Source organism: Haliotis cracherodii, unplaced genomic scaffold (assembly GCF_022045235.1).
Source record: "Haliotis cracherodii isolate W230 unplaced genomic scaffold, xgHalCrac1.p SCAF_5, whole genome shotgun sequence".
Classification (NCBI taxonomy): Eukaryota; Metazoa; Mollusca; class Gastropoda; order Lepetellida; family Haliotidae; genus Haliotis; species Haliotis cracherodii.
In genome coordinates, this window is record NW_027266308.1 from 23,207,777 (window position 1) to 23,221,894 (window position 14,118).

Sequence of the window (14,118 nt, forward strand, 5' to 3'; positions counted from 1 at the left end):
AATTCGTGGACAACAATATGTACATGCTGAAACGTTTGTTTTGGCGTGAGATGCACATGTCGAAATAAGTAAACTAAGGTTATAACGAACACGCGTATAACGAACTGACTGATATAACGAACATATGTTTTAGTCCCGGCCATTTGTTGTATATATGCTTATAATGAACTACGGTTATAACAAACTAAAATAAGTGGTCCCTTTGTGTTCGTTATAACTGTAGTTTACTGTAGTACATGATTTCAGATAGGCGACTTCTTGTTCGGCTGATGTGATGGTTCTCCGTGAGAAGTGACGGTCGGATACCAGAAGGACAAAATTATTCTTCTGAAGTTAGAAATATAACAAACGACGTGTGAAGTTCAGACATTTTATGAAATAAATTTACAATCAATGTATATACAACACATAACATAAATATCACTAAACAAGGCCGGAGCTACCTCACGACGACAACAACGGGGACTGCCACCTCAACGTGGCAGAAGGGGCATGACATCGGGGACATGGGGCTTGAACAGGACCACCAACTGCTTCTCCGAGCCTCACTCAAGAAGATCATTACAGAGTTCTTCCACGGCTGTTTATATTCCGTACTTGTCTTTTCCGTCAGTTAGAAGCAGTTTGATTGGCCTGTGCCCATCCGGCAAACATACTACCAGCGACGCCGGATGTCATCGTGGATTGTCTACCCTTGCCCCTTGCCACGCACAGGGGTGGCATGCACTATGATACCAGGGTGGCGTCACAACGTCCATTTTGTTTCTGACTCTCGCATTTTCTCGTATGTGGTACTTGAGAAGGAGAGTTTGTGGCAAGACTAGAATATATGTTTCGGGGTCCACCTGACAGGAAACCTAACTGGAGACGTCTAAATGTTCGACTTCTCCCCTGTGGTCTGACTGACTGTCTGTGGCTCCTGTGAGAGAGACACAACTATGAGAGCTGTCGTCGGCGCCATTGCTGACAACATCATCCTCACTGTCCTCCAAATCCACCTTAGATGAGTCGCTACTTTCACTGTCTCTTCTGCGCATGTCTACACTGTCATCATCAACACAGATCGAGGCTTCTGCCTCTTTATCGTCTTCGTCTGTCTCTGTTGTAGGTCTTGCGGCAGTTTCACTTCCTCGCTTAACTGCTTCTTCTTCGCGTTTCTGCTTCCTCCATTTTGCTCTCCTGTTCTTGAACCAAACCTAGAACAAACAAATCGTAAGGAATTAGTCACAAAGTACACCACCATCGATGCTTTTTAATCGACTTTAGCAGATTTATAAGGTTACGGGCTGTTACAAAACAAAAAAAGAACGAATTTAATTATGAAATTCGTTTTCGATCAGTGAGATACCATCAACAAAACAAATAAAACAAAGTTAAGAACCCATTTACTATCCCTGGCGCCACAAGTAAGTCCAAAGGGAGATGGTATCAGTGGACTAATTCTCCTCGCGGAATGTCTTCCCAGCCCACAAAAACGACCGCATCACTCTATAGAGCCTTGCCCGAGGCTACGCTAGCAACTTCAATAGGGAGAAATTATTATTTCATTTCGACGATCACCTTAGTGACTGGGCCAGTGGTTTCGACGAGAGTAAAGGACTTAAAAGCTGGAAAGAAAGCTATGCGATGGCTTCGCATCCATGTAGCTATCATTTGTTGTGCATGACGGTCTCTGCTAATTGCTCGCTATAGTTATTAGAAAACGCGGATCTTTCGCCAACGTCTGTCAAACGAGACAAGCGTCGTCTAGATCCCTTTGATGTTTCGCGCAATATGTATAAGTAATTCCTTAATTCTGTTGTTGTTATATCGATCATGTGCGTGCATGAACAATTTATGAATGTTATTTGCGCCTCTGTTGGCCTCGGGGACTTGGAACTCTTCAACGACGGGAGATACATAAAGCAACTACACATGCGCGCAAAGTTGCCGGAGGGCTCATGACAAATGGCTGTCTTGTGAAGCACGGAGGGAAGTTAGCAAAATAATTTAGTGCTACAAAACCAACAAGCCTCAAGTGATGAAACTGATCTCCAGCAAAATAAAGACGAAAAGAGGAGGTGTCAGCATCTTGGGGCTGTATTAGCATTGTCGGTCTTCACGGAGACTTGTCCGTCACAATACCTAATGGCGACTGATGAATCTGGGCGACACTCCGCCGGTCCCCACTGCCGAGATCCCCCTAACGCTGATCCCCCTTCTGTACCCCCTTCTCCTTGCCCAGTCACCTGTCCCCCCTGTCACCTCCGGCCCCCGGATTTCTCTACCGCCATCACCTAATACCCTCAAATAATCACGGTAGCGCGGCTAATATCTAATCGCTCAGAAATAAAAACATTACTTGGTTTAGATTATAATAGCTATCAAATAGACTTAACAGTTGGCTGTGTACAGCCTGGTATAGCTGGCCTAGGGGAATCAAGGGGCAACGGGTGCTGCCTACAACTGTGGCAACAGTTACAACCGAAATAACCATAACTGAGCCATGTAAACCGTCTACAACGGCATCTTTAATGACTTTTGTTAGGAGTTTAAAAGAGAATCTGTCATAAAATTGATTACCAGGGGCCACTTGCACAGAGTGCTCTTAGCGATTTGACTATCGTAAGTCTAAAGTATGCGAGTTGCGATCGTCGTAACGCTACGGTCGTTCCACACAGCGTTCAAAGCGCTACGACTAGCGTAAGCCTATGTTGAAGTATGGGAGTTACGATCACATTAGCGCTAACATCGCTTTGTGAAACTGGGCCTAGTACGAGAACAGGATCTGTAGTACATTTCATTTTCAATGTTTCAACAACCAGATCTGTATTATCTTTCATAAGCAATATTTTAATAACAGAATATGCGCTAATTAACCAATAATTCAATAATTTGCATTATATCTGATCACCAAAATTCCAAGTACGAATTTTCAACAACGGGGTCTAGAGAAACCGTAGTAACGAATATTTCAACAGCGTACTTGTAATATATTTCACCATTGTTTCAACAACGGGATATTCTGTAGCATTTTCTGTAGCAGCTCACAACCAAATGTTTGAGGACGTGAACAATAAAACGCAGTGTCGACGCGTGCAGCTACTCACTTCATCTGCATCTACATGACAAAGATCGGGGCAACAGCACAACATGTTGTGGTCGCACATCACTGGCGGTAAGGGACACATGTACTTGTAGTCGTGCACCAGCACTATTACCATATTTAGTGGAACCCTCGAACGCCATGTTTCTAATATTAATGTCAACAATGTACAATTTCGTTTGAATTGTGTTTAACACTGCATACGTTTCAATATCAGTTTGATCGCTACGGTAAGCGAACGCACTATAAAATAATCGTTTGTTATTGCAAAAAACTAGAAAAGCATAATCTAGTGCTGCTCATTTTTAGAAAGGATTTCATGCATTAAGCCGATATTAAAATATAACCGATTGAATGGTTGTAAGTTATTAGTTTCTTCAGAATGTTTAATAAAACTATTTCATTTATCAATCAACTGGGAATCCCGAGACACACAAATACATTGGCCATGCAAGGTTTCCCAACTGTGTAAATTTTATAAAGAATGCGGTTTGAAAGCACTCGACGAATCCGAGATTGTAACAATTTAATATGTAATGTTATCGGTTCACTGCTGTCTGAGTGAGTCGCCAGGTGGAGGTTGTACTTGCGATGTGTTCTGGTGGGTTACAGTTCCGGGTTATAATCAAAGTAAATCGTCCTTTATTGCCCAACTGTCAACTCATTACGCGTATACAAAACTCATATTTTGCAGTGTGGTTAACGCGGTTACCTTAGTACGGTAAATGTGGTGGTTGATCTGTTGACGCGTTTTCCACAATACGGATAGTCGTGTTGGTGGGTATGTTGACGCGTTTTCCACAATACGGATAGTCGTGTTGTTGGATCTGTTGACGCGGTTACCACAATACGGATAGACGTGTTGGTGGGTTTGTTGACGCGTTTTCCACAATACGGATAGTCGTGTTGTTGGATCTGTTGACGCGGTTTCCACAATACGGATAGTCGTGTTGGTTGGTATGTTGACGCGGTTACCACAATACGGATAGACGTGTTGGTTGGTATGTTGACGCGGTTACCATAATACGGATAGTCGTGTTGGTTGGTATGTTGACGCGGTTACCACAGTACGGATAGACGTGTTGGTGGGTTTGTTAACGCAGTGTAGACGTTATCTGGCCTGACCACCATCGTACTTGGATAATATCTCGTCAATTCCTAAACTGGAAGTATATCTACAGTCTGCGACGTTTTTCTCGGACTAGTAAGCTCAACTAAGAAACCCCTATGTATTTGTCATCCCATTCACTTGGACTAGGTTCGACATTTAATGGTGTGGTCAACCACTAAACTTGGACCGTAGCAGGAACTTAATGTATCTCGGATTTCTCCCAGATCTCTCTACCCGAAAGCAACCCCCTCCCTCGGCTTGTCCCCATGGGGTACCGACTGAGTAGTGCGCCTACGTGTGAGTGAAGATGCTTACCTCTACTCTCTCTTCCTTCAGATCAACTTTAATGGCGAGCTCCTCCCTGAGCAGAACATCCGGATAATGTGTTTTCTGGAAGGTCGCCTCAAGCTGTTCCAATTGTTCTTCGGTAAAGATCGTTCTGTGACGTCGTTTCCTCTTTTGTCCGGCTGCACGTGCCAAATCAGCCGGATTCATAAAACCAGGAAAAGGGGGGTAGGCGGCTGAAAAATTAATATCAAATATACAATCTCCATCAAATGGATGTGGTAATGTGCTTATGACATGTACAATAAAGGCGGTGATCATTGTCAAAACATATTGACTAAATATCTACTTAAAAATCACCAAACCAGTGTCAATTGTTTTTGTAATGTAACAAATTGTTTTACTTACGACGCTTTTTTCATTTTTTTATGAAATAATTATATTTAAACGGCTTCAATTTCAAAAACATGATTTTTTTGTTATATTTAAGTACATTAAAATCATATCACTAGTCTGTATGCAAAGTACGAAAAACAAAACAAAACATATTTCACGCCTAGACTTTGATTCAGTAGTAAACAGTTAATCTTGAAAGCTTTGCCTAAATAAGTACACTAGCAAAAATGATATATTTAAATCTCGACATGTTTAATTTATTTATGTGCACTTGTTTGCTAAACAGCAGCAGCTGTTGCTCTATTAGATGTATTTTTATCATTTCATCCAATTAAGTTATCAGCGGTTTTAACGAGTTAGATGATGAAGAGTGCATGAAACATTTCAATAATATATTTTCGTTAATATCAATGAGTTCAATCAAGTGGATTATTGGGGTTCATCACAGAAACCTCTGTTGCTCGTGCGTATTTGTCAATTACAGCTGGTGTCTGTTTGTGCTCGAATAACACACGCTGTTAAATATATGAAAATATTTTGACATTTTGTAGATAATTAACAAGGGCTTTTACATATAAATTTAATTGTTATTCCCCTATCCATTATTTCCAACTGTGCCTTGATGCCTGTTGTGTGTTCACAATTATTATGTATATTGGCAAACTATCTCACAAACAGTTTACTACGCTCATTAACGCTTCAGCAATTACCATATCCTGAACATCACAGAGTATTTAGAGTATTTATTTTAACTTGATAAATAATTTCATTAAATTTTCCTACAGACTGCACATACTTCATGCTACATAAATACTTAAATTGTTGACAACTAACGTTTAGATATATTTATAAAAAAATAAACATTCCTGCGTTCGTTTATAGAGTGAATTTGTGTGGAAAATACTGTATTTACTAATTTACACCGTGAAATTAATTTCGATTTATCATACCGATATTATTATGATAGAATAACATGTTCCGTTTTCAGATAGTACAGGTGGAAATCATAAATCTGGCATCAGCCCCTGCGTTCAGGTGCATTACCTGTTATAATTTGTTGTAATTAGTTGAGCATTAGGCACTGTTTACCTGTGGGAAATTTACAAACACTTCAAACAGAGTGGCGACTATTAACTATGATGTCATCTAAAATCTATTTCCTTTTCATGAATATAAATTTACTGGTGTTTGTTTAGGCAGGCAATATGGCGGGCCTTGTGTACTGTTATGTTGTTTGTTGTTGTTAATTGTTGATTTTAATAATGATATCGTTCAAAACGTAGATAACTTGTAGAAAAGTATATAACAGGGAAATTTTTATCTAATCGTCAATATCAGGTAAAAGGGTAGTGTGTTTGTAGCAATTTGAACGGACCAATACGATGGTTTTACGTACGGATCTATTTACTTAATAGACAATAACAGAGGACGTTTATTGCAAGGTGTTCTTTGTATATCTGGGATAATCCGGAATTAATACGGAGTGATAATTGAAGAAATAGCTCCGCTAAGTGAATGTTTTTGTTCCGAGAACATTAGCCTTTGGTGTAGGTGTAGGTGTATTAGCGTTTGATTGGGCCTGATAGACAAGCTGATGTGAAGTGTTAACGCAAATAGCCGACAAAACCATGCGTACATAGCTAGCCCATTGGAAGATATGGCGGTGCAATTTATGTGTTGTTTAATAGTGATGAAACTCGAGAATAGTACAAAGAAGTGGTAAATGACCCCCCGGGCAATTCCCCCTCCCCCTCAAGACACACACTTTCCTAACCCTCACTTATTTCACACAGTGAAAACAGCAGCTCTTCAGCCTCCATTTAACGGAACCCCCGCATCAATGTTTAATTCAGTGTTTAAAAAAGAAATTGTATACATAACAAAACACATGTCGTGACTACGGCCTTGTATGAATGTATGAATCATGTCGGACCTGTTACAAAAATGTCGATTGTGTAATTTAACACTTCTAAAGACAAATGGTGAAAATCGAACATAGGTTATTTTTAAATAGGATATTATGTTTTATAAACGGAAAATATCATTCAAATATTCGCCAAGATAGTTGATGCTATTATTCACGTGGGATTAAATATTTGTATGGCTATTTTGTTATAATTGAGCGCGACAGCTAACGTTATGACTATCAGATTGCGGTAACACTAGACAACATTTGTACATTTTCCGTAATTGAAACTGACGTAGGTGTAATATTCAAACAATGTTCGTTTTGGTGCAGTCGTGTTATTCAGTTCTATGACATTGTTTGCTTCTGTGACATTTCTCGCATAAGGTAGACATATCTTATAAAGATTATTCTTGACAGCGTTCGGTTGGCATATTAAATAATTGTAAACCAGTGACCAATAAAAATCAAAAGTCGAAGTAAATAGGAAACTCAAATTGTGCCTATTTCTTCTCATTATTTGTAATTCCTATGCACTGTACATTTATTCTGCACTATCATTATTCACATACCACAATGTAATGAAGGAGAAGGCCTCACAAGTATGTCACTTGTGCCTAATCCATTTGATTTTCCGCAATAAAATCAAATGCTAAATGCAAATTTCACCTGACTATCCGTATTTATCAAAAACAAAAATAAATATTATAAATGTATTCATATATTTACCTCTTCCAACCCAGCCGGTGAAGTAAAATGGTATTTATGGAATGTATACACATTTTGAAAATGCTGCAGTTAAATATGATTATTTAGCTATATATACTGTGTAGTTATTTTGAATATTTTTCCGGTTGTTTAATGAGCAATTAATTTACTCATGATTCAACTTCAAACCATTTGACGCTTTAAAAAGCCGCTTCATTTAGTATCTTTATTACCTGTGTGTTGTATCGACGTCAATTTACTGAGACAATCGCCGACAAAGGTTTACTAATCCACCCTAATCAAGCCACAGTAAAGCAATTAACACAAGCCGCCGGAATGGATTAAACACATAAAGTGATAATCCGTCATGAGAGGGATGTGATTGTTTCAAGGGTGTAGGCCGCCTTTACCATAACGTCGAAGTGAGAGACCGCATTTTCGTAATTTAAACATTGTAAAAATATAGCCTATCACGGATTTCCCCTTACATTGATGTATTATTAGGATTGTTATTTATACCGAGAAGGAAAATATCATCATATAGTTATATATATTTTATGTAGTAATCTGGGTACAATGTTCAATAACATGATTTCGGTGTTTGTTGAATTATAGAAGAAATTCTGTACGAAGTGAGAGTATTCATCCGACCTCCAATATTTAGACACAGTTGTCAGATATATTTATATATAGCATCTGACACTGATATTAGATTAAAACAAACAATTCATGTTTTCACTTTATCTATTTATATATTACCACGTGCGAATTAAAACATGTTCACTTTTGATTATGTCAACGTTCACGGTTTCATATCACTGCAAGAATTTAACCCTCTCAAAACCTTTTTATTTCATCATTCAAAGATATAGAGCTGTACAACATACCTGATATATATCTAATGGTAAAAACTATTTGATTTATCTCAATTTACTAACCGATTTTTCGATTAAAAGCAGTTCTTGAAAATCAAATGTCTTCAAAATATAATTCAAAACGGAATTAACAAAACCTACGTATCTGAAAAATACGTAAAACTAATTCCGTTTTCGGTTTAATAACAATTTCAATTTTTTGGGGTTAATTTTCGAGCACTTGAAAGGTTAATAGTACAAAATGTTAATTGTGTAGCTAATACGAAAACGCAATTTGTAATGTAGGTCTGCAGCATGGCCGCCCAGCTATTTCCATGTTGCGAGAATCCCTACACGTACATGGGGGAAGCTGGCAAGTGGTAGACACATAATGCCCAATTCAAATTCTATTATTTTACTTAATGAAGTGGGCCCTGTAACTCACTTAGAAGATGTCAGTGCAATTACAGGCAAAGTAGAATCTCTGCAACTTAGAATCAGATCCCCGATGGCGACTCAAGGCGCATGGCCGCGTGGACATATGTAGCGCTAGCAAGCAGATTTCTCTCTAATTATCACCGCTGCCCGCGAACACTTAATGTTCTAGGGCATTACTTTAGATTTGGGGAAAAAATGTCAGTTTGAGTGGATAAAAAGTATTGGGTTAACTCTTTAATTACTGAGCCAATACAACGCGCAGTGTACAAGAGTAAGTGTATTTATATATGAAGGCAAGCAAAATTTTGAAATAAAAAATGAATAAACAGAATTGTTTGATAGGCATTACTTAGAAGTTGACGGGTGACAAGGTAGACGCAATATTATGGATAACAACTTCTTTCATACTGCAAAAAGCGACTTTTCGGTATATATCCTTATACCTCAGTCCTGCTTAACAAGGGTATAGGGACTATACAGATACGACGCTTTTTAAGTATTATCCAAGTTGTTATCAATAAAATTATGTCTACCACGAATAAACTGAATTATTCTGATTCCGTTTTCGCATCATGAGTTAAGTAAACTGTTGCTAATTGACACTGGAGACAATGTTATACTACTCACCGAAGAAGTCATGGTGGGTCGGCGGCATCCCGGGGTAGGCAAAGTAGGGCGTTGGTCGGTGGGCGAGGATGGGACGGGGGGCAAGAATACTGTCGATGGTGAAGATTGATGGATGGCTTGCCCCCGCTGCCGATGCTGCTAGCATGGAGTTATGACAAGACTTGAGTTGCTCTGCGGTGTAGTAGTAAGGAAGGTGTGGCATCATGGCCGCCATGGATGTCGGGACCAGGTCGGCAAGAGTACGCGGAAGGGTGGCTCGTGAATCCACCGACATGATGTCACTGTCGCTGTAGTTGTCAGTGTTGATGCCGACAGTGGCGTGAATACAAGAGTGATTCCAATGCTAGTCCAAATGCACAAATCAAAATGTCCAACTGGGTATTGTCCAAATATACGTCCACAGGTTCTATATATCCCGATATATCAGTCGTGCTGGTTGAATCTCAGCTCAGATCACAACAGTCACATGTACCCTGTATCGAGTGAAGCAGTGTTCTGTCACACACCTCCCGTCCCCTCACTTTATACCCGAGGTGAGAACCCAAACAGTTTATCCCTAAGTACGGCCTGAGTGGTGAAGAGATCATTTTATTGCAGTTTAATGAAATTACCTTAAGCCCTGCCCACTCTGTCATAAGGTTATTGTACGGCGCTATTCATCCCGCACCAGCCTGTCAAACTGTTTCAGAGGCTATTGTTGCTCATCTGATTGACAGGTACACCCAACCAATCACAGAGCTCGCAATAGTCATGGTTCACTGGCGACACTATGCATATTCATGAGCTGTCGCCATCATCCGGCTGTTCGAGCTGTTGAGGCAAGCGTTGCTGTCTATCGCTCGCACGATTGTACATACTGTCACAGGATTTGTTAAATTCTTCTATATGTGAGTGTAATGTCTCGCCTATCATAACCACATTACATATATATCATATCACTAATGCAGCACCAAACAAAATGCTTTCAAATGATATGTTACGCTAGCATAATAAGTCCAACATATGATATATTTTGCCTTTATAACAATCCTTACGTGCCCATCTTTTACATTTAATCATTTGTCTTTCGATGTATATCCTGACCAATTATATCATTGTATTTGGAAATAATGATAAATGTTCCAGAATATGTTGCCAAGGAAAATATCACATTGTTTGTGTCGATTTGAATATTGTAAAACGTATTTTGTTATATTTATGTGACGATGCTGGGGATTTAACTGATGACGTGGAAGGAGCTAGCATCCGCGCGTGGTAACCCGGAGAAAACACGGTCACAATGAAATGACGGTAAATAGAATACCATCATGATGTGAAACTATCTTCCGATGGCAAACTCTACAGGCCTTATAATCCACGTTGTATGTTTTGAAAGACAGTCGACGGTGTTTTCTTATGATATATTACCACAATAATTCGAACAGTGATATCTTAGTACGCGTTATTGTATATATACGGTGATAGATCGATGTTAAAATCTATGATCATTTCAGAAGCGCTCTCCATGCTATGACGAATTGTATCGCCACTGTTCGCACATTACACGAAATAATAATAATAATAATAATAATAATCGCTGTGTAATATACGAGCTATACCAGTTTCTTGCATTAATACATTACCGATGCGGGTATACTTCATAATATTTGACATTTGAATTATTACGAAAAGTGAAAAACCCTGCTCTCTCCTCCTTCATCACAATGACATTGTATACAGGGTACTGACTGTCCACCCCTAATACCCGGGAGCTGAGTGTCATCACGATGTGATACTGGATGTAGCTTCATCCCGCCTGTAGAACTAATACTACAACACTTCGACTGTTTTCCATAACCAATTCAATATGATAAAATAGATCGATTGAGATAATTCATCATTGTAATTAAAATACATCATATATTCCAACCTTCCAATTTAATGACTTACTATCAATCCTATTGGTTTTAACGCTTAGTTTTTATGTTTATTTTGAATCAGGATACAGCCACTTTTTTCCGCATCATGAAGCGTTCTACTTACTTGAACTTTGAATCATGGATGATACTACTCATTATTTATCATACAGCTATTGTTCGTACGCATCCACAATGACGCGAAAAAATCACCCATCAGAGAAACGTTTCACTGAGGTAAACACTATGCATAAAATACAAAGATATTTCCCTTTGTAAAATACTATTATCAAACAAAGTCATATGCTTGGAAGCATATAAAACTTAAGTCACAGTGTATGAATACAGCCAGTGATGGATCACACGATCTAATGTGCTGCTCAGTGGTATCATTTGACTTGTAAATGCAAACACAAAAATAATATCCTAAAGAAATAGTAATTTCATGTGGAATAAAAAAAATGGTATATAATTATAGCCGTAAATAGTGGCTTATTTGAATCATGATGCATTAGTTATATTGAAAAAGGGACAAAATGAAATCGGTATTTTTTTATAGCATGGAGTTACAGGTGTGAAAGCTTAGCTGAGGTGTGCATGCTTGTGTGTAGAGGCGGTGGCCTCACCATGTGTTGGAAGTGAGATTGCCAAGAAAACACTGACTTGGTGTACTGAGGGATTACTTTATTAAACCTGACACAAGGTGTTAATGCTATCTTGTTGCGACATGGACATACATCCGTTTTAATAACATTTGTTCCCGTGTGCTATAATCTTGGTTTATCCAATCTCTCTTGACCTTAAGTCGTGTAATGCGGCGAAGATAGGTGTTAATGAACTACGAGATTTGCCTGATGAGTATATAAGTATTTCTTTATCTATATTGAACAGCTTTGTGTTTGGCCTTTGTTGTAAGGTGGAATCCAGCGTGTTTGATGTCCGCCATTTTCTGTACAATTACAAATTGTACAAATACAATACATTTCAATTGTTGAATTTATACCTTTATGCATTTTTTAACATACTGAATACTATAGCATATGTTTTTATCAACGTTTTTTACAAAACACTGTATTCTGTACATCTGACAATCTCCCAATCACTGAGGATGTATAAAGGTGACTATAAAAAAACTAGTGTGATGTAAGTTGGTGAATGTGTTATGTTAAAATATTCAGTTTAGCATAGTCAGCATCTCTTGATTGGATCGTGTATCTGATGCAATGCAGAGTGCGAAATGTATACTGTCAGTTTGGTGTTAAGACTGAACTTTTCACACCATCAAACATGTTGTTTTTACAGAAAAAATAAAGTAAAGCATCTTATTCTAAACCAGGTAAATCCCTCCTCTATACCAGCACGAAGAGTGTGATAAGTATGTGAAAAGTTCGTTTTGATTAAGGGAATAATTGTCAGTTGATGTGATCAGCTTTCGCACATAAACGGTCAATTCAGACTCAATTTACTGTCATTAGTTAAACCTGCTACTATTGTTACCGGAAAACTGGGGATAGCAGCGCATTCGATTACCCCCCTTTGTTTTGGCGAACAGGAGAAAAAGCGAGATTTAGCGAGAGCTGTTACGTAATTAATCAGATTGGTCAATGCAGCCACGGACTGGACAAAGAGAAGGAGCGCGTTAACCAAACAACGCTCGCTCTCTTTATTAAAATCAATTACCTTGAAAAGGTTTGTTTTTACAAGTATTTATTTCAAAGCAGACTTCCAGTAAAGCTTGACATTGTCCGCTGTTTAACACAGCCCTAGTTCTAGTATAGTCAAGCACACGTCATAATCCACCCTCACTGACATATAATCCTACATGGCCACTTCCAACCAGATAACCTTCCTTGAGAATATCCTATTCAGGTTCCCATTATTCTCGTTTGTAGGTGTAAATTAAAACCTAAATTATCAAATATAAAACGCCAATGCCAGAGACTAGCCAGTTAGGGGTATCCACCGAAAATGATTCCATTGGATAAAAGGCAAAAAAACAGTAAAAGTAATTTGAATAGTTCACTAAAATTCGTAATGAACATGTTCTCTCCTTATTGAGGAGCGTTTTCGGAGGATATTAACCAAAAGAAAATATACTTTATTTGCAGCATCAATGACTTGCGTCTTACACTGGATGACCGTAAACAAAGTCCTGTTTAACAGCCAGCATAATATTATTTTGCATAAACTTCTTATATAATAATAAGTACAAGTTTGTCAAAAGGTAATATTTGTCGAAATGTCGGCTTTTGAAAAACAATTCGGTGGGATGGGGTGGGGTTGGGGAATCAGCTTTGTTCATCATAATTGATCCCTGTGTTAAACACTTTTCGAAAGTTGATATAGAACTGGCTTCAACACATTCCGATGAATCGACCCATGCTGACGACATTCCACACACGCCTCCAGGCAATACAGCATAAGCCCATCTGCAAATAATATTCATGTAGCAGATATCAATTCCAAGTCGATAGTATTCAAATTGAATTTAGACTAAAAACCTGAATTCTTATCATCATTCCTAACTGCAGGCGTTTGCTCGTCAGTTTAGCATCCCGCGAAATCATTAAGGCACTAACACGGCGCTCAGTAAGCATTTCAGGCCTCAAACAATGCCCCGACGGCAGATGTGCGACTTTATCATGGAATGTGGGATAATATCAGTTGTATTACCCTCACTTTACGGGCTATAAGACATACCTATATCGAGTGTACCAACCGTCTTGCAATGCCTTGGGGTTACACAAGTAACATCCAGGCTCAGCTGATAAAGCCACCCCTACCCCTGCCTTCTGGGTGTGCCAGAGTTAACA

At 38.7% G+C, this 14,118-nt stretch overlaps 1 protein-coding gene across 1 annotated transcript; it reads right to left on the minus strand.

Moving 5' to 3' along the window:
• Positions 1-427: 427 nt before the first annotated feature.
• Positions 428-9,951, minus strand: LOC139442839 (homeobox protein goosecoid-like). The gene is made up of 3 exons (XM_071223741.1): positions 9,411-9,951; positions 4,512-4,717; positions 428-1,196 (listed from the first exon to the last, which is right to left on the minus strand). Exons 1-3 carry the CDS (start codon positions 9,682-9,684, stop codon positions 858-860), a joined length of 819 nt encoding a protein of 272 aa, XP_071079842.1. The 5' UTR covers positions 9,685-9,951; the 3' UTR covers positions 428-857.
• Positions 9,952-14,118: the final 4,167 nt, after the last annotated feature.

Coding starts and splice junctions, on each gene's coding strand:
- LOC139442839 (XM_071223741.1), bottom strand. CDS start 9,684: ATGTCGGTGGATTCACGAGCCACCCTTCCGCGTACTCTTGCCGACCTG. Junction 4,718..9,410: donor GACCCACCATGACTTCTTCG/GTGAGTAGTATA, acceptor TTAATTTTTCAG/CCGCCTACCCCCCTTTTCCT. Junction 1,197..4,511: donor TGAAGGAAGAGAGAGTAGAG/GTAAGCATCTTC, acceptor TGTTTGTTCTAG/GTTTGGTTCAAGAACAGGAG.